This window comes from Triticum aestivum, chromosome 5A (assembly GCF_018294505.1).
Source record: "Triticum aestivum cultivar Chinese Spring chromosome 5A, IWGSC CS RefSeq v2.1, whole genome shotgun sequence".
Taxonomy (NCBI): domain Eukaryota; kingdom Viridiplantae; phylum Streptophyta; class Magnoliopsida; order Poales; family Poaceae; genus Triticum; species Triticum aestivum.
Genome location: NC_057806.1, coordinates 604,138,305 through 604,165,502, shown reverse-complemented (window position 1 = coordinate 604,165,502; position 27,198 = coordinate 604,138,305). Strand labels below are relative to the sequence as shown.

Here is a 27,198-nt window from a genome sequence, read left to right as displayed (position 1 = left end):
ATGTGCAACACTCTGTGCATACTGGTCTTCGCATTCGCAAGTCCACTTCTTCCTTGGTCAGTGCATTCTCAGATGCTGACTGGGCTGGCTCTTCTGATGACAGACGCTCCACTAGTGGTTTTGCAGTGTTCTATGGTAGCAATCTTATATCATGGAGTTCACGAAAGCAGGCTACAGTGGCAAGGTCAAGTACTGAAGCAGAATACAAGGCATTAGCAAATGCTACAGCAGAAATCATCTGGCTACAATCCTTGCTTGGAGAATTGGGAGTATATCAGTCGCGTGCACCAGTGCTTTGGTGTGATAATCTTGGAGCCACGTATCTCTCTGCTAATCCTGTGTTTCATGCACGGACAAAGCATATTGAGGTTGACTTTTACTTTGTTCGAGAACGGGTTGCAAGCAAGGCACTGGACATACGATTTATTCCCACGCAGGATCAGCTAGCAGATGGCCTAACTAAGCCAGTTGGTGTGCAGCAGCTTCGGCTCTTTAGATACAATCTCAACCTCTCCGGTTGTGATTGAGGGGGTGTGTTAAACAGCCGATATACATCAACGTGGATAACAAGTTAGGTAGTTAGAATCTTAGTTTGCTTGATGCGCACACATGTATTCTGTTGTGATCTTCCCAGATCAATCTGTAACAACTTGACCTTGTATTCTCTGCATATAAATAGATGACCGCGGCCCATCGGTTTGATGTGTGCCGAACTGCAACTTCTCTCGTTTCACAGCCACAAACCGCCGGTGCTAACTAAACCGCGGCCGTCCTACTCCTGGCACAGTGCGGCGGCAGGCCGGGGAGGAGGTGCACCGGCGTCGTGCACCTAAGGGATGTTGTCCGTGAGGAGGCGAAGGTGTGAAGTGTGATGGGCGGCCACGGGAATTTTGACGGCGCCCTCAGCCTGCTTGACAAAATGTCAAGCTAAACATCTGAACCGGTTTTTGCGGAGAAAAAAAATCAAAACGAAAATCAGCACAAAAATAGAAGAACACGCCTACGTGGCAGCCTAGTCAGAACTCGTTTGGGAAAAAAAATCGAATGGGGGTAAAATGTGGAAGGAATCTTTCAATTAGGGGCTACCAATTGACCGAATGCCGATTCGAGGGTAAAATCTTTCACAAGCGTATATTGGGGTAAAAAATCGTATTAACTCAAAACAAAGTGAAAATGTGTCATACATAGGTAACTCACCTCAGCAAAAAGATTGATTAACATGATTACACCAAGTTCAGCAATGCGAATATTTGCTCCTCGGTGTTCAAGAAGAGCGAGGTGCCCTCTTTTTCTAAAAGATTAAAGATTGTTCTTTAAGAATACAAACCAAATGCCTACCGCAACCAATAGCAAATTCAGCAATATACAAAACAATATTGTCTGTTACTACTCACAACACTGCTGATATTTTACAAACTAAATGCTTAATCACACAGAATACTTTTTTTTTTGAAATGGAATCACACAGAATACTTGAATCACCGGCTGCCACCATCATGTTTACTCTGGTAGAGGAAAGTCTGTTCCTGTGGTCTCAAGTTCAATCACCAGATGCCACCATCATATTCATAACCATTAGATTGGTTGTTAGAATTCGGCAGTTCTGCTGAAATAAAAGAAATACACCATCAGGGCAATTTCAACTTCTAAGCAGACAGGGTTTCAACAGTTTGGTAGGATGGTAGTCATCAGTCAAGCATATACGCTTTGGTTATTGTGAAGGTAAACATCAATTTGCATCATCAGAAGTTAAAATTGCCAAGCTCTGTGATTTAGCAGCTTAGCTTATATCAACAGAACTATATATGGTTATCATGGGTATCAAAAACCGCATACCGTTGTTAGCTGCTATGAAGGCCTGATCTGCCACATGTGCTTCTGCCACTCCTAGCAATTCCTGGAAATGCAAGAACAAACATCATCATGACTTTGACGGAGAGAAAAGATCTAAAGCCGTGTGATTGCCATAGACTGATATACATTGGCCTGAGAGAAGATAATTGATCTGTTCTCAAGCAAAATTCCCATGACACATCCAACTTATTAAAAAGAAAAGCACATACTTCCATTGTATATGACGCATTGACGATGCCAGCCTGATCATGGTTAAGTGAAGAGGTTCCCTGACTAACCCCACCTGAGGAAGTGCCAACACCAACATATCAGGACCCAACAATGCATAATGGAGAAGTGATTTGAATGTCTAGAACATTGCCTATACTATCACATTAAAAAAAACTGGATATAGCAAGCACGCCTGTTACAAGACAAGAAATTACCAGGACCAGCAGTCATCAAGGAGCTTGAGTATCCATTGTGTTGGGCAGTTAGATTTGCACGAGTCATTGAATTCTCCTCTTCAGCCTACATCCAGGAAATATTTGAGTTGGCAATGAATTGTTGGATGGAATAGTTGATTCTGTCACAAGTATCTTTACTTACTGGTGCAAAATTGTGGGATGGGCTGATTGACCATGCTGGGAATGATCCTGTACCATCAATGTTTCCTTGGGTCGGATAGGAAGGAATTCCGTTGCATGGCATAAAAGGATGCTGCTGATATGGTTCTACAGCAAATTGATTGTCAAAACTGTGAGTAGCAATAATAATACTTTTTGCACTGAGGCATCACTCACAATATGGACTATGTTTGATACAAAATTGGGCATGTGTTCAGTATTTACCTTGATGCGTAACCTGTTCGTAACTGTACTGTGCAAATGGTGGTGTTTCTTGATTCGAAGGACCAGCAACATTGTTTGCAAAGATCTGTGCCAGTGGGAATCCACTCTCCTGCAGAAATGGTTGTTGCTCACCAAATTCTGCAGTAGTTTGATTTTTGGAAGTATTGGCACCATTGTTCGCAGGCGCTGCCAGGACAAGGCGGCCGTTGCTCAGGTAATAATCAGGGATAAGACCCCCTGAGTTCTCCAGCTCCTCAAATTTCTTGTATGCAGACATTTTCCAGTTCTTCACTTTAAGCTGTAACAGAATATTTGAATGTAATTATGAGCACACTATTATTTTAGTGACTATCAACTGCCTAACTGTGATAGAAGTGGAAGAGTGTTATTGACGTCACCTGTGGAAACTGATCGACGTCACTGACACTGTAAGGAACATAGTTATCAGTCATCTTACCGACAAGATCATAGAAATCATTGAATAAGATTTGACAATTATCCTCTGGAACCCAATAGGAATATATCTCGTCCCCAGGAACACACATGGTAGCATGTTCAATCATGGTATTCCAATCCCCCTTCTTCATGCCAAGAAGCTAATTGCCATAAATTAAAAATGATCTTATCAATTAATGAAATGCTACCAGATATTATAGTGCATATTAGTACATTTAGCAGTACATGTCCAAATAAGTCCTAAGAGATGTTGGATATCTTATCCTGATCCAGGACAATGATTAACTAATGACTAATATCTATTACAGGTAATTTGAAACATTGAAGAGTGCAGACATATCATAATAACTGCATATATACCTTTTGGAGACCAAAATTATCTTTATGATAATGGCGCAACAAGTGCTTCACTTTCGTAATATTTTTCTCCACAAGGTTATTCCAATGTTTTCCCTTTAAGCAAATTTTCTTCAGTTGATGTATAGCGTCTTCCTTGGATGGAATAGGACTCTTCTCATTTGCTGAAGTAGGCAAAAAGGTTGGGTGTGTTCAGAGTTCAGACAAGATTGCCAATATTAAATGAGATCATTTTAGTTATATTTGCATCTGATAGTTTTTACCAAAGGATTAATGTCATAGTAAATTACAATCAATGTATTACTGATCTACCACGTACAACATTGAAAAACTACAAAGGTGCCCACCCTTTCTCCATTACCCACGAAATGAACAGATCGACATAAACTGTGTAGTGAGCAAAGAAGAGCGAGTCACAGTACTGCTACCCTTTTTTGGCAGAATAAGCCATCCCCTTCAAAAAGCAGAACATTTAGCACCAAAAATATCATATTTTGAGGTAAAATAATGTCATTGCATGCATAAGGCCGTAATCGTTCTTTGAAAGATATACTATGTGCTGTAAGATTTTCTTTATTACTCAAATCAGCTTGTCAGACACTTAGGCCTCCTTTGGTTTAGAGGAACTTGTAGGAATTTCATAGGATAGGATTTCTATAGGAAAAATTCCTTTAGAGCCCTTTGGTTTGTACTTTGTAGGAATGGAATCCTATTCCTATGGAGGAATTCTTCCTATCCTCCACATTTCATAGGAAAATAAACATTAGCCTAGACTCAATGGAGAAAATCCTATGATGTGAATCAATGGGCATCTCTTTTCCTATTCCTACTCATAGGATTTGAGATACATGTCATCTCATTTCCTATGACTTTTCTATTCCTAAGATTTTCCTACCCTATGAACCAAAGGAGGTCTTAAAGGAGAAGCATGCTCTTCAGCTGACTACACAGTGTACCTCCAATTCGATATAGTTAAAAAAAATTGGTGCTCAGAATGGATAAGTGAATATACTCACATTCACTTCGACGATCTTTGACGACAAAAGGATCAGTTATTGCTTCCTGAACTCTGACAGTAAGATCCTGCCTTTTCACTCGAGCTGTTAATCTTAACTTTTTCCCATGGGAGCTCTCTGGAAAGGAGAATGAACCAAGAGAGGACTCGCCGTTTGTAAGGCTAACAGTTGTCAAGACCAACTCTTTCCCTTTATACATATATATTTGCTTGTTGAATTCATCTTTGGTGAAATCCTCTTGTCCAGTAAAGAAATCAGCATGAACAGGTAAAATCTCAATTTGCAATTTAGAAAGATCACCCTGTGTGATTTGCGTCTCATTTTGAAGTATTGCTACTTTAGCATTTTCTCCATTCTTCCATACTGGACAACGAGTGAAAAGTGTGTCTTTTGGTCCTGCAACATCAAAGCGTAGTTTGACGTTTCCAGTTTCAGGAAAGCCTTCTGATACATGCCTAAAATTTAAAACAGGATGAGAGTGAGACAGTAACAAAAAAGGAAACTTCACTGATTATGTAGAAAGCAAATACTTGGTTTGGCAGATTTTTAGTATCATAACATGAATAAAAAACTGTCAAGAGTATTAAGCAGAGGAACTATGCATGTCCACTGCTCAACTTCTAATGCAGAACTAGTGCTGACAACTGTAGGAGGACATAGGAGAAAATTACAATGCCAGATACCTAGGAGGAGGCTCATAAACGGCACTAGGAAGCGAAGCGGCTTTTGGTTCCTGCATCTATTGCATGATGTAACAAAAAGGAGTTAGCATAGAGGTTATTTTTTTAGAAAAGAGGAGTTAGCATAGAGGTAGACAATAATTGAAAGATCCCCCAAAAAAGAGCATATTACATCGATACTAACCTTTGTCTGTACAATTGACTGAACCTTATCTTCTATGCATCCCATAATAGAACTGTTGGATACAGCACAACAAGAGATAAAATCAATTAATTAATGAGCCATGGAATACTCAACACATAAACTCGTAAGGCTGCTTTCATAAATATTATGCAGCTATGGTTACTGAAAGAAGAGGAAATCCATGGTTTATACATACTCCATGAATACAACTTGATTATCTGAACATGAAGTAGTATCTAGTATGATTGCCCAGTTTTCCGTTCTATATGAGCTCGTGCGTTGCTGATAGCATTCTTATTATGAAAGAGAAAATAGCCGTGTGTTTTTTAGATGATAAAAACTGGCAAGCAAGTCAGCACTTCAATCATTAGTTCATTACTTTGCTGAAATGTGCATTTCCTCTATTGTTGTGTAACTACTACTAGTTCCTAGGAGGGAAAACCGTTACCTACACCGGTCCAAAATTCTAAGCAGAGTATAACATCTGAACCGCGATACATGGATATATCTGTGCTTGAGAGCATGTGTGTGGTGTACCTCTGGAAAGCACCAAAATGCTGTCCCAACAATTTCTCCAGCCTCTCCATGATGGAATTTGCCACGTCGTGCTGCGCCTGTCGCACGAAAACAATTCAAAACCCACAGAACCCGTCAGTTATCGCTCGCCGCATACATGCCCAAACCAGAGCACGGCGGGGAGAGAGACCAAAAATGCGGGGACAGGAACCGGGAGCGGGAGGCACGGCGAATGGGGCTCACCTGGCGAAGCATCTGCGCCATCTGGCCGATGGTGACCACCCTGGCCTTCCCCTTCTCCCTGCGGCGGCCGGGACCGCGGATCCGCGCGAAGCAGCCGCGAGCGGTGAGTTTCAGGCCGTGGAAGCAATGGAATGATCGAGAGAGAGAGAGAGAGAGAGAAGGGTAAAAGAGGAGGTACTCACAGCCACATGACGACGAGCCCCGCCCGCCGCAGCCGCTTGCTCGGGGAGCAGGCCGCCTCCTGCTCCTGCTCATGCTCCTGCTCCGGCTCCGGCACGACGGCGGCGAGCGGCCGCTTGTGCGTGCGCGCCGCCATCACGCGCCTCTGGGCGGGGTCGTCGGTCGGGTGGGGCGCGGCGTGAGAGAGAGAGGCGGCGGCGGCTGGCCGAGCCGTGGAGATTTGGGAAGAATGTTGATGCCGTGATGGGGATTGTGGTGTGGGGGTTGGGGGGCGGGCTTTAGCTTGGAGTTGGAGGTTGCCGCTTGTCTTGTCTGCTGCCCTGCTTAAAAATAGGAGACGGAGAGTGGAGAGGGGGGAGGAGGCCAAGCCAAGGTGGAGAAGCTTCGTCACCTTCCGTCACGTACACACGGGCGGGGCAAGAGACCGTTGCGCGTGCCGCGCCACGGTGTTGGGCTCGGGCCGGGGTGCCGGTGCTGGTGGTGGCCCGCAGGTCTCTCGGGCTTGCGCCACGGCCGGCCGGCTACGCATACGCAGTGCTGCTGATCTCATCACCCCCGCGCAACAAGTTCGACGAAACTTACCCCAAAAAGGTTGAATGTTTTTTTTTCTGGTATGGCTCATTTGGCGTTCATTCTCTCTAATTTAACCGATGACAATGACACTTACCTCTCCTCACTTTTCATTTCAAGAAGTTCTCAATGGTTGACATTGAGCTCCTTATTGCACGGCCTCTTTTTAACCTTGCTAAAATAAAACAAAAACATGAATTAACAAGCTCACGCGATAGACCAACCTGTACCCAAGCCCTTCCAGACCAATCGCAGAAGCATCACTAAACCAACACCATTCGAGACCCTTCCCGCGCGGTGAAGACTTCCATATGGACCCACCATTATATCATCATTGTTTTTAAGGAGTGGCACCATCACACGATAACATAAGACAAAGAGGAGGAACCTAGTCTCGCACACCCTACTCGCAGACCTTGTCTTCGAGGCAGCGAAAGGGACTGTGAATTACTTGAGTTGAGGTTGCTGCCACAATCCAAATGAGCCGAAACACCACGCATATCCTTTGGGAGATTCCTCGCTAACCTGTCATCGATGGTGGAGCCGCCATCGAGATGAGGACAAAGCTTGAAGGACCGACTACTCCACTACACCGCCACCGCCACCGCCTAGATGCCACCAATGGACACCTAATCCTAGCCATGGTTAGGACCTAAACAACACAACCATCGAGGATCCACAACCCACCCTCCAACCCACTCAATACCTACACGAGGAGAATCAACATCCTCGTCAATAGAAAAAGGAAGTATAGAGGGGCGCTAGGATTGGGGAAAGGGAGGCCTTCTCCATTAACTACATAATTTTTAAAAGTAGAAGCCAATTTTGCTCGACCATGGGATTCAATCCAATGGAATGTCTGGTTTTTTTTGCATAACCTTAGGTACTGCTATGTATTTCAGTATTTCTATGACTACCTCCTATATGACAATTGCCTAATTTTCACTGGAAACACAATAGAATCCATGTCTCCTTTAATGCCCAGCTACCACACTCTCTTCCTTTGTTCCCGAGGGTTGTCATGGTCGTCAAGTTTGACAATGCTGCCACTAGATAAGGCCAACCCTCTAAACCGCCCTCTCCCATCTCCGATGAGAGCTTTCTATGAAACACAAAGAAATCACATAGTTGAGCAGTCAATTATGATTTGCGGAGATCATGGTCACCTAAACTTTAGCAAATGCACATATTTTAGCAACCCAACCCAGATGATGATCAATTTTGCTTTGAATGATGTAAAATGACATGATAGTTTATATTATGTGTGCAATGTCATTTCAGATGAAACCGCCTGTCACTAGAGCATAATACCATGGTCCAACATTCTATAGAATGATGAAACATAGGATTGTATTATAAAGTAAACAGAGGAGATCAAATAGTATATAAGATAAAGTTATCTATTATATACTTCACAAACAATTTATAAGATTTTTTATAGAGTTACCATGCTTATATTGAAAGACACATGTGGCAACTAGAATGATCCATGGACAAATGCAACCCATTACATCGAATAAGACAGATGTAAATTTAGAATTACAAATTTTCTCATATAGAGCAGATGTAAACCCGAGTCTCTCCCAGCGGTGGTCGAGTCAAAACCCTAGCCCCTATCGCCGTCTCTTTCCCTTCTGCGTTGTAGGAGTCTTAGCAGCTAGAGCGTTGAGGTGGACCTGGACAAAAAGCACATCGATGGAGGTTGGACACAAAGGCGGCGGCCCCAACATATCTTGGTGGTGGACATGTCGTTGCGGTTGTGAGGGAAGTGTTACGCTCGAACGTGGCATCTGCGGAGGTGGCACTAATTTGCGGTGGAGACTTCTCATTCCGTAATTCGTGGCGACAGTGGATCTTCTTGGTTCCTGCTTCCCGGCAGCAGTGGCGGCAACGCATCCTCTTGGTCCCTGGAAAGAGGCGAGTTGCAAGCTTGCGTGTTCATGTATGCCGGCTATTTTGCTCCCGGCATCGCAACTTCAGGATGTGGCTCCTCGCTTACTATAGTTGGTGAAGTAGATGTGACAGAGAAGAAGAGAGGCCAGAACTTCTTACTCTTCTTCATCTCGCTATTGTTGCTTTCCAACTCCTCCCACCGCTCATCCCCTCACGTCGGATGTCATCAAATGGTCCACTTCTAGGGTTACATACCGAATATCCGTAGGAAATATTTCGCCGTTTACTACTACCGTTATGTTCATGTACAAGAGTCACTAATTAACATCCTAACCGGCCCTAATATCCTTATCATTAACTTCCGGGGAACCATATTCAAGTCTCATCTTTTGCCCTTCCGTTCTGTTAAAAGCATGAGAGTGCATTTCAAAAGAACATCCAAAAATGAGAGTGGGAGTGGGTGTGGGTGACTGTCAGCTCGTTCTGTCTTCAGACGTTTTGGTCAAGCATGTACCAGCACAGGCAGAACAGAACCCTCTTCGCTTGGACATAATTAAGCACCCGACTTGTTTTGAACTTATGATCAGATCAATCCTGTATTATTACATTCTCTTCGATAACATCAGAGGACACACTTACACTGCCATATGGCTGGCTGGTCAGGTCGTCTTGGTCCGTCCGTCGTCCTGCGTCGAGAAAAATACAGAGATCGTTACGAACACGAAATGCAGAACTCGCAAAAAGGTACCACCTGCAGAAGACGATGGCCATCCACACTGATCCGATCGGACTAGCCTGGTGAATCATCCTCCCGGAACAAACAACAATGGCGTGGGAGCTGACGGGACGAGGGAGATGCTACAGTGTCTGAAGCGCGCGAACATGAAGAACTGAAGATGGAGGGAGGCATGATATATAGAGAGATAGCAAAAGCCGCCATGAAGGATACGGAGTACAAGTCATGTGTGAACGACGGAGACGCCGCGCCGACTGCGCGCGCGCGCGGATCGGACGCGGAAATCCCTGCGATGCTTCCATCTACTACTAAACTGTAAATAGAAGATAATCCGGAGAGATTAAAGCGAACCGCGTGGGGACAGGAGGAGAAGACTGGACTGCGCTGCTGCGTAGGACGGGGGGTTTCTCTTCATTTTCCATCCTGTTTCCGTGGGGTTTTCTGGGGATGTTCTCGGCAACTTTTGGTCTGACTTTACATATTTCATCGAGTCGAGATTACCTAGAGGCTAGAGCTAGCTCGGCTCCAAATCCTCCAACGGAGGAAGATTCGAGCATTTTTTTAAAATAAACAAATAATACATTCTTCCTGGAAAGTTGAACGGAGCTTCGAGCATTTTTCCCCCCTTGAGACTTTTCTTCGCTAGCCTTGCAGAATACAACCCGTAAGTTCTTTCTCTCTTTTTTTTCGAGAAATTTCTAATCTATTCATCTTCAATCATCGCACTATAAAGAACACCAGAAATAAAATAAATTACATCTAGATTCGTAGACCACCTAGCCAGTGGCGGAACTTGACAGGAATCTAAGGGGGGCCAAAGCAAAAATATGAACAACTAGAAGGGCAAAGGATTGATTTATTACTTATCTAAGCCATGCATAGTAAATTTTCTTCATTGTTTTGAATAGGGATGGGGCCACTGCACCTAGCCACGACTATAAGTACTAAGTTCTTTCTTCACTAGTAAAAAAATTAAAAGGATTCTTTTTGTGAAGACAGTAAAAAAGTAAGATGAAGCTTAATGAACTAGCCAATTGGAAAGATTAAATGGCACAACGAATTGGACGTCAACATTCGGATCTTGTGAGAACTAATATGTGGTTGAATGGTTAGGATGATGGTGGTCCTCCACCAGGAATCAAACACAAGGGTGGCGCTTTGGTCTCTGATAAAGGACAAATATTTCCCTCAGTGGGAGGCGATATTCTCATCGATAGGGAGACGTCTATGGTGACTTGGTCATTTTTAAGACCCGCAAGCTCAGCCTCTCGAAGCTGGTCATAGGGCTATCCAAATGTCGGATGCAACCGTCAGATCTGACAGCACGAGGCCACATACCGACGGTGCTCCGTCCGAAGAAGGGGTGGAGCAACGCCGGCGAAAATGGCAACACCAAGACGCAACCACCAAGGAACCAATGGAGAGCACGACGGCGTCGCTCGGTAGGAAGAGGCGCACCAACAACTGAGGGGTAGATCGAGGAGGGAGCCTCGCCGCTACCGTCCTTGAAGGTCGTGCTGACGGAGATTTCAGTCAGCCGCGAGGGGGCGAGGGGATGGGGTGATGAGGGCAGTCACAATCATTGTGGAGCATCTTTCCACTCAGGGCTTTGTATTTCATCTATGTTACACCCTATTAACCAGTCAAATAGTGCTGCGTCATTAGCACACGCTCTCTCAACCCATGCAGGCCCCGCTTGTCATGAAGGAAAACACCCAAAAGGACACGTGGGATATGATAATTATTAAGGAAAATAAGCAGCACATTGAAAAGGTAGTAAAATAACCAAGAAGACATGAGTTCAGGAAAAAAAACACTCTGATGCACAACACGTGCTTCACACGTTTGTTTTATTTTTCGGTCTTAACAATAACTACTTCCTTCGATCCAAATTAATTTTCGCTGCTTTAGTACAAAGTTCTACTGAAACATCGTTTCTCCTCTAATTTTTTTAAAGGTGGTGTTTGGTTGGTCTGTGGATTTTCTGAAAGCTGCTGTGGGAAATCTGTCGCGGAAAAGCAGCTGCAAACTAGGTGCTGTGAGAAAGCTGTAAGCCGTTTGGCAAACTATGATTCGCACGGGTGATTAGACTTGAGCACTCTGAACTTGGACCGCTGGCGCATAAGAAGACTTGTTTACACCACCTATAAGTCCCGATCAACACCCCCACGCAGGAGTAGAGAAAATGGTTAGGTTGGTCGTACTCACATCACCTAGTTTGCAGCTGCTTTTCCACAACAGATTTGCATCTCGAGATGAGATCCATCTCAGAGAGAGCAGCAATGAGAGCCGGGATCTCACCAGGTCGAAGCGTCTCCTTCTGAGATCTTGACCAAAAGCTTCAGCCCAGAACACGGTCTGATCGATATCTATCCCGAGCATCAACGGCGACCTTCGTCGACGACGGTGCCGGCATCGGCTAGTCAGTCAGTCCCAACTCAGGTGAACTCTGCATCCATGCCTGAATTAATGTGCTCTGCCCCGCATCTCTGTTATACCATGGCTCAACTAACTGATGCATCTTGTGTTCTTGCTTGCTTTCGCAGTCGCAGATGGGGCAGCTGAGGATGAGAGATTGTGGTGACGATCTGTGTGGCCTTGGTGCAGGAGGAATGGAAGCTCTGTGGTATTTAACAAACTGAAATCTTCTACAACTATTCTAATCTGCACAGCATACTGTATATATGAGTGAAAATGTGTGAACACACATAGGAAGAAATCAACTTAGAAAATTAAAGGATGGATTAGCAGGATTATACCAAGCAAGTTCTGCAACTTAGAAAAGGATCAAGGATGGATTAAGAGGATTGGACGAAGTTCGTCAATCGATATGAATATTCGCTCTAGGTATTCAATACAAGCCACATGTTTTCTTGTTCTGAAAGGTTTGCTTTTAAGAATACAAGCCAAATGTCTATTTACAACCAATAGCAAATTCAGCAATTACTGACCAATATTGCCTATTAGAACTCACAGCACTATCAATATTTACAGACGAAATGTTTAATCACACTGAATACTGTAATCAGCGACTGCCACCATCATGTTTAGTCTAGTAGAGGAAAGCCTGTTGCAGCGGTCTCAGGTTTAATCTATCACTGGTTGCCGCCATCATGTCCATAACCATCAGATGGGCTGTTGGGATTCGGCAGTTCTGCTGAAATGAAGGAAACACAGCATTAGCGCACGGATCGAGAGGAACATCTTAAATCCAGGCCCAAATTTGACTTTAAGCAACAGTTTGGTAGTCATCAGCCAAGCATACACACTCCAGATTTTATGAAGGTAAACATCAATTTAATATCATCCTAGATTGAAATGGGAAGAGTTCTGATTGTAGAAGATGATTGCAACAGAGGTTATCGCTCCGGCATTGAAAATTGCATAAGTTATCGGCTTTTCATTGTGGTCACCATGGGTATTGAAAATTCAAAATTGCATACCGTCATTAGCTGGTGCAATGCCATAGTCTGTCAGATTCAGATAGTCGGTTACATCCAGGCTGCTGTAGTCCTCGAACTGCAACAACAAACACCATCATGACATAACAAAAGGAAAAAAAGGCTAAAGCCATATGACTGCTACATACTGATATATTGTACTTCAGTCAGTACGAAGATACTTATTCAAAGGAACACATACTGGAACTGGGGAAAACCCACTGGACATGTCAGCCAGAACAGGGTCAAGTGAAGGGGTTCTCTGGTCAGTTTGATTTGCACCTGCGATCATGTCATCCTGTGGAACCTAGCATCCATGAAACAATTCAGGTTGTCAATGAAAAATTGCAGGATGGAATTTTTGATTGTGCCATAGGTAACTTTACTTACTGGTGAAAAATTGTGGGGCGGAATAGTGGACTGTGCTGATAATGGTCCCTGATCATTTAAGATATTTCCCTGGTGCAGAGAGTAAGGAGCTCCATTCTGTGGCACAGAAGGATTGTGCTGGCCAAGTCCTACAGCAAGTTGATACCCAAGACTATCATAAGAAATAATAACAATAATACTAATTTTAATGCGATGGAGCAGCAATTACATTATGGAGGATGTGTGATACAAAACTATGCAGGTGTTTAATATTGACCTTGATACGTGTGTTGTGGAACGGGCAGTGCTCCTTGGTTTGATGGGCCAGCGTCATTGTTTGACAGGACTGCGGCCCGTGAGAACCCATTCAGTGGATGCTGATCACCAAATTCTGCAATAAGTTGAATTTAGAGAAACATGTAGCGCAACAAAGATCAGCAATGGAACAAAGTAAACCTTGTCGTGCAGCCATGTCATTAGGATATTGCAATTTGGTTCTAGCTTGTACAGAAGTACCTGCATCATTGTTCAGAGGCATTGCACGGACAGGGATGCCATCGGTCATGAAGTAATCAGGGGTAAGACCCCCTGAGTTCTCCCGCTCGTCAAATTTCTTATACGTAGACATTTTCCAGTTGTTCACTTTAATCTGTAAAAGAATATTTTATTTATGTCATCACCGTCATAATGTGCAAGCACATGCTTTTACTTATTGTTTTGTGTACAGAGAGGCATCAATGCTCAGACCTTTATGAAACCATCTAATCATCAAAAAGGAAAGTAGGATGCCAATCTTTTGGTGACAATAGTGTTTATATTTTCTCTCATCATTTTAAGGATTTTCAACTAAGTGCACTAGGGTGGTGGTTAGATCCTCCCTGTGTTTCAGTGGGTTTACACGGTGCGAGCACAGAAACACCGGAAGGTGGCAATCCAACTGCTCTATATATTTCTTCTAGGTTTCTAGATATCGGAAACAAAAAGAAAAATACTAATTGAACAACTACACATTCTTCATCACCAATGCATATGCTTAGGTAAAAATAAACTTTGCAGTAAAAACAGAGGCTCGACATAAGAATTTGTTTAGAATCCATGCCTTGGTCCTAACTTACGTACAATAACATCATTTGCCCTGTTTTAGTTCAGCAATGCCAGAGTTAGGTTAGTCAATAGCTATTCACAATGACATTAGGAAGCAGTATAATTTCCAAACGTAAATCTTGCTATAAACCTTGTAACCGTGACAACATTTCAGGGATAATTGCCAGAGTACTGTTATCTTAGTAAATCAACAGCCTAATTGTGATGGAAACGGAACAGTGTCAAAAGAATACCTGCTGAAACTGATCAAGGCAATTGACAGGAAAATATAATCCACTGATCATCATACCAACAAGATTATAGAAATCATTGAATAAGAGTTCAGTATTTTCCTCAACAATAAAAGAATAGATCTCAAGCCCAGGATCAGACGTGGTGGCATGTTTAATCAAGGTACTCCAATCCTCCTTCATGTCAAGAAGCTAATTGCCAGAAATAAAGAGTTGACTTAGCATTTAATTACATGTAGTGCACATGAATACATATAGCATTGCATGTAGTCAAAGTTAATCCTAGGAGATGCGGGATATTTTATTTCCGATCCATGACAATTATCCCTCTGTTCCCAAATATAAGTCTTTCTAGAGATTCCCATAAACGACTACATACGGAGCAAAATGAGTGAATCTACACTCTAAAATATGTCTATATACATCCGTATGTTGTAGTCTATTTGAAATGTCTAAAAAGACTTATATTTAGAAATGGAGGGAGTATTAACTAATATCTATTGCAAGTAATTTGAAACGCTGAAGCTTGTAGAAACATAATTACTATAACTGTATATTTACCTTTTGGAGACCAGATTCATCTCTGTAATAATGACGCATGAATTGCTTCACCGTAGTAATATTTTTTTCAGCAAGGATAGTACAATGTTTTCCCTTTAGGGAAATCTTCTCCAAACGGTATACCGCTTCTTCTTTAGATGGAGGATAACTCTTTCTGTTTTCTGAAAGTAAACAAAAATATTGGATGTGTTAAGACAAGATTGCTAATATGCAATTGGTTCACCATGCTTATTATTAATCTACGACCTAATAGATGACTCAAAACAAAATATGTAATGACCCAAGAAAAGTACGGTCCAACTCCCAAATCTAAGTGACAGTACTTCATACAGTTTTGCCAGGTTCAAAATAGCGCTAGGCATAGGTGAGGTGATTGGCCTTCGCTTAGGTGGTCATACAGTTTTGACTATCATGGTGTATTTGAGTACCATAGGCCGTCAGTGCAATATGGCCTGATCTCTCGCTGGAGTTGACGATTTCTTGCTTGGCCCGTCTAGTCCTAGACTTCCGTTTATGCCATAGGCGAGGCGCCTGAGCATCTCCTTTTTGAACCGAACTTTGTGCCGGAACATTCCCTTCTCAAAGTAGAACATTTAGTGCTAGGACTTCATATTTTCAAATAAAATAATGTCACTGCACAAGACCATAAAAGTTTCTGAAAGATATGATATGTGCTTTAACATTTTTTTACTTAAAATCAGCAAGCATGTTCTATGTTTTTAAGGCGACGCCTTACCGCCTTAGGGAGGGGGGGCGCTTTGGCGCCTAGGCGGGCGCTTTGGACGCCTAGGCGCCCAAAGCGGTCGATTTTCCAAAGCGGAGGGGGAGCGCTTCGACGCCTAGGCGTCGCCTAGGCGTCGCCTTAGGGACGCCTTTAAAACATAGAGCATGTTCTTCTGCCAACTATGCAAACAGTAAATGTTTCATTGAATGAGAAAATTACAGAGTGTACTAAAATTTCCATGTAATATAGTTAAAAAGGTTTGATGTTCAGAATGGACAATTGGATATACTCACGTTTACTTCGGCCGACTTTGACAACAAAAGGATCAGTGATTGCTTCTTGAACTCTGACATCAAGATCCTGTCCTTTCACTCGTGCTGTCAATCTTAACCTTTTCCTCTGGGAGCTCTCTATAAATATGACGGAACCAATATAGGCCGCACCATTTGCTAGATTAACAGTGGTCAAGACTGACTCATTCCCCTTATGTATACATATCTGCTTGTTGAATTCCTCTTTGGTGAAGTCCGCTTGTCCTCGCTCAGTAAAGAATTCAGCATGGACTGCTAAAATCTCAATTTGCAATTTAGAAAGGACGCCCTGCGTGATTTGCCTATCATTTTCAAATACTGCTACCCTAGCATCTTTCTTATTCAGCCATTGTACTGGAGAACCAGTGTAAATAGGATCTTCTGGTCTGTCAACATCGACAAAGCGCAGTTTGACTCGAGTGTTGCCTCCAGTTTCAGGAAAACCTTCCGGTATCTGCCTAAATTTTCAAATAAGATGAGAGTGAGACAGTAACAGAAGGAAACTTGCCAGATTATGTAGAAAGAGAATACTTGGTTTGACAGTAAGTATCATGACATGAATCAAAAAACATATACGGTGGGAAAGATAAGATGGCAGAAACCTGGGAGGCTCAGAAATGTCATTAGGAAGCGAGGCTGCTTGTCGTCCCTGCATCTATTTCATGACATAGCAAAAAGGAGTTAGAATAGAGTGCATGCATGCAAATAAAGGCATATTACACAGATAAAGATCCAGATACTAACCTCTGTCTGTACAATTGGTCGAATTGGATCTTGTATGGATACCGTCAAAGATCTATTGGAGACAAAACAATACACAACAAGAGGTAAAAATAATGAATTAACCAAGGAAGCATTTATCCATCACATCCACAGCACTCGAATCCTAGAGCAATCTGAACTTGAAATGGTACTATGCTGGTTAAATCCTTGCAGATCCAAATATTTTATGTACGTGGTTATGATTAGTGAACAAAGAACAAAATTCATGATTTATTCACACTCCATGAATATAATTCGATAATCTGAAATTGAAATGGTACTATGCTTGTCATTTTGTCAAGTTTTCATTTCCAAAAATATAAGTTCTTATGTTGCCAAGAAGCAATCTTGTGAAAGAAGACAAAAGGATGGCTGTTTATTTCTCATCAGAGGGTAAAAATTGCATTTCGCGGAAAGCAAGCAAACACTTGAGTTGTTACTGTACAACAAGATCCATGATCGAACTGTATATTGTCTGGATTGCCATGAAAGATCTACTGGATACGAAATAATACACAGCCAGAGATAAAATCAATTAATCGAACGAAGGACACATTTATCCATGACGTCCGTAGTTGAATAGTCAATAAACAGACTACTAGAGAGTGAGACCATCTCCATATATTTTGAGCGTTATGATTACTGAAAGAAGAACAAATCCATGATTTATTTACTGACACACCATGAATATGACTTGATAACCTGAACCAGGAAAAGTAGTATGCCTGTCAAGTTTCCAAAAATATGAGTTGTTATGTTGCCAACAGCAATCTTGTCAGAAAGACCAAAGGATGGATGCTTATTCCTCATCAGAGGATAAAAAATGGCAGCTCCCAGAAAAGCATGCCAGCACTTGAGTTGCTACTTTCCTAAAAAATGTGCAGCTCCTTTATTCTTTCATACAGTACTAGTTAGTTTTAGGAGGGAATCTCAATAGTCAATATTCATGCTGATCCAAATATCCTAACATGGTAGTGGTACTACGTCAACTCTGACATGGATAATGTGCTTGCAGAATGCAAAATAAGCATACCTAAAAGCACCAATCTGCCCCGTCAGTAGGTTGCGGAGCTGCTGAAGGAGCCTCTCCACGGAGCAAAGGCGCGAGGCGAGCAGCATGAGAAACACAAACAGTTTTGCCCTGTCGAGCTGCGCCTGGCGCACGACGAAAACAGATCGAGACCCACCAAACTTGTCAGTTATGGGAGTAAAATCGAATTGCGGGGGGAACAGGGAATCGCCTCACCTGCTGGCGAACCATCTGCCCGACGGTGGCCGCTCTGGCCCTCCTCCTCTCCCTGCGGCGCGGATCCGGGCGAAGCAACCGCGAATGGTGAGTTCAAATCAAGGAAGAAAGAGGAGGACCCGACCGAGTGCACGGCAAAAGAGGAGACCAACGGCTAGTTGGGGGAGGGGGAGGCACTCACAGCCGCATCACGAGGAGCACCGTCTGGCGCAGCCGCTTCCTCGGCGACCGCGGCGCCTCCTGCTCCGCCGCGACGGCCTCCAGCGGCCGCTTTTGCGCCGCCATCACGCGCTTGCTTTCGCGGGTGAGGCGCGGACACGGGGAGCTGCGGCGGTGGAATAGCTAGCTAGCAGTTCAGCAGCGGGTGGAGAGAAAATGGCGACGGCCGGTGGTAGCCGGGGGTGCTGGGGTTGGGGAAGCGCGTGGCACTGCGGCGGTGAGAGGTGCGCGGGGTGGTGTGGACTGTGGATCCGTGTAGGGGAGTAGCTGATGGCGAATGGTCGTCGGGAAGATTATATATGGAGAGCCAATGGGCTCGCGCGAGCGGGCATGCCGCGTCAAGTGTCAAGTGCCCAGAGATTTCAACAGCTTCGGGCGCCTACGTACGTGCAGCCACGCGTTTTTAACCCACCCAACCTGGTCACCTTTCAGCTATGCTGCAACATCATTTCTCTACTAAAAATTGGCACGTATGATTCATATTATAAGGTAAAAAGAAGAAACAACCACTATACCTTAGAGCAACAACAACAACAACAACAACAACAAAGTAACGCGGTGCATCAAACTGCCCCCTGAATGTCCGAACTGAGTGGTTCGAGCACTTTTTGCCATCGAACGGGTATCTCAAACGTCCGCAGACCAGTTCAATTGCCGAAAATTCCACAAACCAAAGACAAACTTGGGGAAGGTTAGGGGGAAGTCCGGACAGTCCACTTTTCAGTAACAAAATATATTGGGAAGCTAGTTAGGAGTTTGGCTAAACGGGGTGTTTAGTTGGGATTAACTTTTGCTTTTGCATTTTGGTTTATAATTAAAAAAATGAATTTATTTAGGGGCTTTTGGCTTGGTCTTTTGGCATACACTATCTTGTATCAGTATACAATGTAAAAGAAAAAAAATTGACTAAAAAAAGCAGACAGTAAATCCATTGTAATCCACATTTTGCTGTACACCACATATGAAGAGGGTATATTGGTGAAAATGCATACACATATAGGCACTACACATTTATAGTACATGTACACAAATAATTTAGAATTGTTTTTAAGGTTTCAAAACAATGTTTACATTTAGAAAAACATCCATGCAGATCGAGATCTATTTGCCTTATTCGAGAAGATCTGTTCACGTAGATAGATGTAATGTGACATAGGGTCAATTCTTGTCGCCTGATTCCAGCGGTCTCCCTCACCTTCGATGACTAGTTTTAGCGTTGGTAGGCGGGTGAGATCATGGATCTTGGCGCCCATGTGGATTCTTGGTCTAGTTGTTAGGCTTTTGTATATTTGAGTCGTTGGTCTAGGCGGTGGAGGTGAAAATGCAATGGAATCAAGGGACTAAATGGAACACGTATATCCGGCCTTGTCCTTGTCACGTGGTTGCAGCGTCACCTAAAAATGCGTGAGGGTTAGTTTCCCTCAATTTGATACATTGGTTTGTATGAGCGAGTTGTCAACCGCAAATGATATGGGTCGCTCGTTGCGACCATTATCATAGCTATCACTTGGTAGCCGGTTTTTCTTTCTTTCTCGGTCGAAGTCGGGAGGTGCTATATATGGCGTTAAGCGACCATAAGAGCCTAGCATCGCATACAACGGTTGGTGCTTTCCCATTTTTATCTTTCCCTGATTTTTCAAATCAGTTTTGTGAAGCTTCTAAATGCTTTAGATCAGGTTTTATTTTCTTTGCGTTTTCTCTATTGGTTTTTTTTCTTTTACTTCTTTCTTCTTTCCTCATTTTAATTTTCATGAACTCTTTTGAAAATTGCGAGGAATTTCAAATTCATTTCTTCAAATTTCTTGAAATTTTACAGATCTGCAAACAGTTTTTCAAATCTATGAACTATTTTTGAATCTATGAACATTTCTCAAGTGTCACAGACATTTTCCAAATTCATGAACATTTTTTAAGCCACAAAATTTTCAAATTCATGAACATTTATTTGATTCACGAACTGTTTTTTATTCATGAACGTTTTTGGTATTCAAGAACGTTCTTCAAATTTGTGAATATTTTTGGATCACTGATATTTTAAATAAGGGTTTTTATCATTTATGCCATCGGTTGTCTCCCACTACTCAGTTTTGCCACTAGGAATTTCAACTGCTCAAAAATGCCATCGTTGTGTTAGACATATGTTCAAAAATGCCACTGGACACCATTATTGTGATCTCAAATCTCTTTTGCCATGTTATAATGATATAAATACCTATGAACCAGCATGCCAGCTATCCTTCTATCTTACTACAATAAAGTGTGGGGCCCACTTGATCCCAACGACGTTCTTATTTTTCTATAAAATTATTCGCTTGGTTACTCCGGACAAGTGGGGCCACACTTATCATTGTGAGATAGAGATAACTGACATGTGAGTCTAGGCTTATTTTTGTTATATAACATGGTCAATGAGTTTGATGTGAAAATAACGATGTCTAATGGCATTTTTGAGGAAACATCTAACGGAACGATGGCATTTTTGAGCAAACATCTCACGAATCGATGTCATTTTTGAGTAGTTGTAACTTCTAATGGCAAAACTGAGTAGTGGGACACAACTAGTGGCAAAAATGATAAAAACCCTTTAAATAAAATAAATCAACCGAAAAAAGTCCAGAATATATAAATTGATACAACAAATATTGAAAAAACTGAAAAGAGAGAAAAGTGGAAAATGAAATGTGCCTGCGAGCACTTCTGCCCAGTCTCTCCCCGTTCCTACCTGCTGGGCCTGGCCCATTTACCTGATCGTAGTGAGAGGCGCGTCACCACCGATTGCTCGTTACAAGCGATCCATACCGGTGTCCGTCGTCAAGTACCCATGTCGATGCGTCCGTTCATTACGACGCCAATGGTATAGTCAATAAGATGTTGCGATGGCGTTTTTGCCATAATCGCGAGGTTGAATCTCCTCCTCGAGCCTTCACATTCTTCTTCAGGGTCGACTGTTCGTGCTTCAGACAATCGTTGATAGTGTCTCGTGGCAACTTTATGCGACTTCTCGGCCGCAGTTACAATGACTCTCTAGCTCCCACAATGCGGAGCAGGTACTGCGTCGAGCTAGGCTCGCGACGTGTCATCGCCTTGTGCAGGTTGAAGAAGGTGACAAAGTGTCCTTGAGCTTGTTTCTACTTTTAATTTTCCCTCTAGTTGTTCCTGCAAGTCTTGAACTTAGTTAATATATATGGCTTCTCGCATTAGGAAATATAAACATGAAGGATACGGCCAAAGTACCTTTGACGTTTCTGGCTGTTGTAAGTGTACTCGATTGGTATTCAATCTATTACGATTCTTACCATTTCGCCATTGGCTTCTCCTCGTCTCCTACATTCCGTTCGAGGCATGAGAGACAGAACTGAAGAACCACACTCGGCTCAATTTTTCCCCTTCCATCTCGATCGTTCTCTTTTCTTTCATTTCTCTTAACTCAGTCTTCGGCCGCGCTATCCGAAAAGCTATTACTTCTCTCGTTTAACTGAAAGCATAAATTATGATCAATCCAATAATCTCTCCGATAACATCGATTGATGGCCCCTCTGTGAAAGACACGCACACACCACCATTGCTGCCTGGTCGTGTTCGTCCCAACCAACTGCAGCACTGCTGCTCCTGCGTCTAGAAACAAAATGCAGAGATCATTAACCATTAGTATATAATAACGAAATACATTAGTCTAGTAACAAACGGAGCTTTCCTGGCAAAGAGGGTGATTTGGAGTTTTGCGAACGAACTTCGCTTCGCGCTTCGTGGCTCTCGCGGAACGATTAATCAACAGCAACAATGGTGGCAGACGCAAAACCATGGAAGTTTAACTGAGCGAGGCACGCGCGAAAATGAAGAAGGGAAGATGGCGCGAATATATAGCCGGCCGCTCCATCTTAGCCCGAGACCGCCGCTAGAAGTCTTGGATGTGGATCGAGGAGCTAGCCGCGTGCGCATGGGGCCGGGCTGGCAAATTTCTTCGACGCTTCCGTCTGGTGCAGTAGCTGAACTCGGAGTCTGGATGTGGAAAGCGCGTGGGAGAAGGAGCGGAAGACTGGGCGTGCCGCGCGTCAACCGTGGCAGGACGGGGAGCTTTGCTCTTCCTTCTCCATCCAGTTTCCGTGGGTTTTCCGGGCATATGTTCTAGGCATTTCCGCCTGAGCTTGGGGATTCATAGTCATAGAGATCACCTAGAGCTCGAGCTAGTCTCCGAACCCTCCAACGAAGGAACAATCATCGGCCGGCCACTTTTTTCAGATATAAGTATGTGCGTTATTATTCCTGGAAAGTTGAAGGCAGCTTCGAGCATTCTTTTACGCTCGAGACCTTTCTTCACTAGCCTGGGCAGATTGTAGCACACGACTTCTCCGCCGTAGTAAAATATGAAGCTGAATGAGTTAGTTTTGAGCGATTATATTCCTACCTACTAATCATACAGAGACTTTACGCACCAGTTCAACCGGATGATGGTTGGCTAAACAAGGTGGGGGTGGTTGCAATCCAAAATAAAGTTGAGATACTTATTTTGAAATGGAGAAGTATCCCAACAGCCTCGACGTCAAAATAATGTTTAGAGAAATGAAATGACTCATATAAAATCCATCAAACCAGAGAAAATAATGTTCGGAACTTCTCTCAAGAAATAAACTGACAAATCAAAAAGATTGAACTCTGCGGCCAATTAATCATCAACATTCGGGCCTTAAGGCATCTCCAACGCCGATCCTCACCCGCATTTGTTCGGGCCGCGCTGCCCACTCATGTTGTGACATGTAATGCGAGCCTGTATCGGTCCGCAGAGTGGGCCAGACGGACTTTTTCCCGCAAAGTGGTACCAATTTTTTTTTGGGTGGGTGGGGGTGGGGGGGGGGGGGGGGGGGGGGGTGGGGTGGGGGCTTTGCGGGAGTCCGCACAACAACCATGTAGGACTCCGACACCGCCGGCCCACTAAATCCCCCCTCACGTTCACATTTTCTTCCATTCCGCCTTTTTCCCCATTGCTTTGCGTTCGCACCTTCCTCCAGCCCCCTCGTTGTTGTACCTCTCCGGCCGGCACACAGGCATTGCTCCGCAAGCAGCACCGACGCGCCCGCTCACCTTTTACGACGGCGTCATCCACCCAAGACCTGTCCGCAGCCAGGTGCACTCCTCCTTCCCTGTCGATGACGTCCATGGCGGACACCACGCCTGACAGGTGTTCGGTCAAATGCCATTGAGCTAATTTTCGAATGCTATGACATTTTTATAGTACGAAGGATAGCGGGGTACTCGACCATGGAGCATGAGTTGTTGTGCTATGCGTGGTTGGTCGCATCCACATATTTCGTAGGCAGGAGCACAGGGGAGATCTTCTGATAGCGCGTGCATGATTAGTTTCACGTGTAAAAACACATTGCGCCCTGCGACGTAACGCAATGCATGATTTGTTTCATCCAACAATGTAACGCAATGTGAGGTCGTTATCATACCGATGATACGCTATCCAGACCTCCGTCACCAAGTTTTGTGACGCGGTTGGTCGGCTGGAGGCAAGGTGGTCATTGCGCGCGGCAAAGGAGGAGATCGTAAGTTTTGCTTCTTCTTGCTCAACTTCTTGATTAAATCATTCACCCAATGTTGGTAAGGGCATTTAGGCACACGCGCTGCCGTGATGTACCACAGAACAAAGGGATGGTCATTTATGCACATACACTGCTGGATGAAGCTAAAGGGGTAGTATGTTTGGGAAGACATGATCCGTTCATGGCGCATCTGTGTCCGCGGACTGCTCCCTCTGCCCTTTGTCCATGAACGGATGCCGGAGCAAATTTGCAGGTCAACATTAGAGATGCCCTTAGTGTTTAAAGGGACGTCGACTCTTTATTGTCCTTTTCAATTTTGCAAGAAAAATAACTAGGAATGGTTGTGTAATGAAGAATTCAGATTGTTTAAAATTTTATGATGAATAATCCTAGTTTTTAGATCAACTTGAATAATACAATTTGGACAAATTTGAGTATCAAATCCCTCGACACATAGTTTTTGAGGGATCTCGTAAAATTAAACTAATACGGCTATTTTCACGAATATTTTTCTAGATATCCTAACAACAATAATGTGTTCACATCTAACCAGAGCAAAACCAAAACTACAAATTGTAGCAACATAGATTTCCTTTTTTTTTTCCTTTTTACAACATCGAAGACTGTTGTCTCTACTAATTGACTCTAGATTTTTAGTTCCTATGTGGAGGTGTCCATGAGATTGAAGATAATTTAGATAAGCACAACTAGAATGGTAGTAAACTTTGCGCTTTCTACGATCAAGAGAAGACTATTGAGAGTATCTTTGCCACTTTGCGTTATGACTTCGTTTATGGTACAAATAAGCGTATAAATTCAACCCGTCCCAATTTATGCCACAGAGAAGTGCATAAGCGTAATGGCTTGATTTATCAATTATACCAATAAGGCAGGTACAACTAGGGTTGTGAGAAATCCAGGTCATGTCGGCGCTTTAGCTTGCAATGTGAGTGGTAGATATCAAGATATGGTGGCTCGAGAAGGTGCCGGCGACAGGCTGCACAGGGCGCCATGTTGTATCTGGAAGTTCGTGTGGTGACCCTAGTTTTTTGGGTGTGCTTCGAGTGTAGTTTAACTAGGCAGGTCTAGCTTGTCCCGTGGATTTTCGGCCCGACTTTCCATATTGATCGATCAATTTATTTTAAAAAATGTATCTTGTAGAGACCTTGGTGGTTCCTCAAAAGGAGTTATCATTCAAGGCTCAGGTGTTCTATACCTTCCCAAACTCCAGCAAATTCACAAGTATGATCAAGATACGAAGTCTCTTGCGCGAAGTAAGTAGTATTGTCGCATGACGCTTTCCACTATACTCTTGACAATGTGTAACAAGAAGGGTTGGACCAAAAGCTCGTAATCCGCTCGGCTCATTAAGCTTGTAGTTTGCTTCTTAATAAATAGAGAGAACCACTAATTTCGTCTCGTTAATCTTAATGAGCTTAATGAGTGAGCTAATGAGTTTCACGGGCAACTCCTTAATACAACACAATACATATTTTTATGTGAAGTGGCAATAATTGCTTGCCACCTCAACCCGTCTATTCCATCTAATAAACCAAAATCAGCCCGTAGAAGACAATAACTAACGTACCTCCTCGTGTAGTCTCTTTCTACCTTCATAAAAAACATATAGTAGCTGAAGCAAAAGGTGGTAATGCCTGCTAACAAGTACTCATGGGTTTAACAAGCTTTAAATGAACATAGTTGGTCAGAGATTTTTGCTCGTTAAGCTTGAAAAGCTTAATGAACCTAGCCTTAACGAGCACGAGCTTAAAGAAACGAGCCTTAATGAGCCGAGCATCTTGTTAATCCACCCTACCATATGCTTGGATCCGAATAAGTTCTGAGTGCTCCTGTGAGGTGCCAAGCCCTACCACACATGCAACAAGAGTAGTAACACGTGACCACAATGTGAGTTGCTTAATGTGCAAGAATCCTCAGCTATCTCTACATTTGTTGCACGTGTCCAAAGTTATTGTAAGGTTCATGTTGGCTTGGTCTAGAGTAGTCATGCAAGCAATCAAAGAACTCCTATTAACAGTGGCGGAGTTTGGGCCAAAATTCTGAAGGGGCAATGGGCTTAGGGGGGGGGGGGGGCTAAATTATGAGGCTTGGCTTTATTTTCCTGTACTTATGGCCCAAATACCTAGGGGTAGTGACAGATTTCTTCATGGGCTGGGGGGCGGTGGCCCAAGTTGTACTCCATGAAGCTCTGCCACAGCCTATTAACATCTGATGAGCATATATACAAACAACCAAAAAGCCATAGCTTGCATTTAACATGCCCGATCGGTGTTGATGCAGCCTACCTATCAATCTATCATGCCCAACCTCCTTTTATTTATGTGCTCCTAGGTTCTTAAATGTTCCGCCACTCTCCACTCTTCCTTGTGTTTTCTTTTGCGACTCTTCCTTCTTATTCTGCATCTATAAATATACACATATACGCTTTTCTTTTTTCACTCATGTGGCACACGAGCTCATTCCTCTCTTGGTGAGGACGCGTAATTGTCTTAGATGCCCAAGCGGAGGCAGAAATTGGTTTGCTAAGTTTGACCAAAGTTATGTTAGAAAATATTAACATCTATAACATCTAATAAATATAATATAAAAATATATTCCGAGATGGATCTAATAATAAATGTGTTGTTATGTGAATTTTAATAATTTTTTGTATAAACTTGGTCAAAGTTGGATGAGATTGACTTCAGACAAACCTAATATGCAGAGTAAAAAGGACCGGAGGGAGTATACACACACACACACGCACACACACACACATCCAGGCTATTCTGTTTTGCATAACAGAATATTATTCTGTTTGGCTACTTGAACTGACGGTTTCAGGCGTCGAACTGGTCCTCCTCGAATTTTTTTCGTCAGAACAAGGCGTGTAATATATCATTGAAAAGCTCTTGACATCTAGATTACAATAATATAGATTTTCTTTTGCAAAATCGTCATGGTTTAAGAGTAGTTTTGAAAAAAAAAATGTTTTCTTCAAAACCGTTTTGAAAAAAATGGCTTTTTCAAAACTGCTCTTAAACCATGATGATTTTGCAAAAAAAAATACATTATTGTAATCTAGATGTCAAGTGCTTTCCAACAATATATTACACGCACCGTTTCGACGAAAAAAATCAAGGAGGATCAGTTCGACGTGATAAAAATTGTCAG

General features: G+C 43.1%; 2 protein-coding genes across 4 annotated transcripts; both read right to left on the bottom strand.

Moving 5' to 3' along the window:
- Positions 1–1,168: 1,168 nt before the first annotated feature.
- Positions 1,169–6,627, bottom strand: LOC123105237 (uncharacterized). Of its 2 annotated transcripts, none has more exons than XM_044527264.1 (14): positions 6,319–6,627; positions 6,137–6,194; positions 5,915–5,991; positions 5,378–5,429; positions 5,197–5,252; positions 4,514–4,968; positions 3,501–3,661; positions 3,083–3,280; positions 2,685–2,982; positions 2,443–2,567; positions 2,280–2,364; positions 2,064–2,137; positions 1,837–1,897; positions 1,169–1,606 (listed from the first exon to the last, which is right to left on the bottom strand). In XM_044527264.1, the coding sequence occupies exons 1-14, from the start codon at positions 6,450–6,452 to the stop codon at positions 1,545–1,547; spliced, it is 1,896 nt and encodes a 631-aa protein (XP_044383199.1). In that variant the 5' UTR covers positions 6,453–6,627; the 3' UTR covers positions 1,169–1,544. The 2 variants fall into 2 exon arrangements, with proteins under 2 accessions (XP_044383199.1, XP_044383200.1); XM_044527265.1 differs by having other exon boundaries at positions 1,169–1,603.
- A 5,664-nt stretch (positions 6,628–12,291) lies between these two features.
- On the bottom strand, positions 12,292–18,760 carry LOC123105236 (calmodulin-binding protein 60 D). Of its 2 annotated transcripts, none has more exons than XM_044527261.1 (14): positions 18,444–18,760; positions 18,263–18,314; positions 18,050–18,171; positions 16,999–17,050; positions 16,857–16,909; positions 16,237–16,712; positions 15,220–15,380; positions 14,662–14,850; positions 13,841–13,973; positions 13,602–13,715; positions 13,346–13,473; positions 13,158–13,262; positions 12,959–13,034; positions 12,292–12,672 (listed from the first exon to the last, which is right to left on the bottom strand). In XM_044527261.1, the coding sequence occupies exons 1-14, from the start codon at positions 18,545–18,547 to the stop codon at positions 12,611–12,613; spliced, it is 1,827 nt and encodes a 608-aa protein (XP_044383196.1). In that variant the 5' UTR covers positions 18,548–18,760; the 3' UTR covers positions 12,292–12,610. The 2 variants fall into 2 exon arrangements, with proteins under 2 accessions (XP_044383196.1, XP_044383197.1); XM_044527262.1 differs by having other exon boundaries at positions 12,292–12,669.
- Between the last annotated feature and the right edge of the window lie 8,438 nt (positions 18,761–27,198).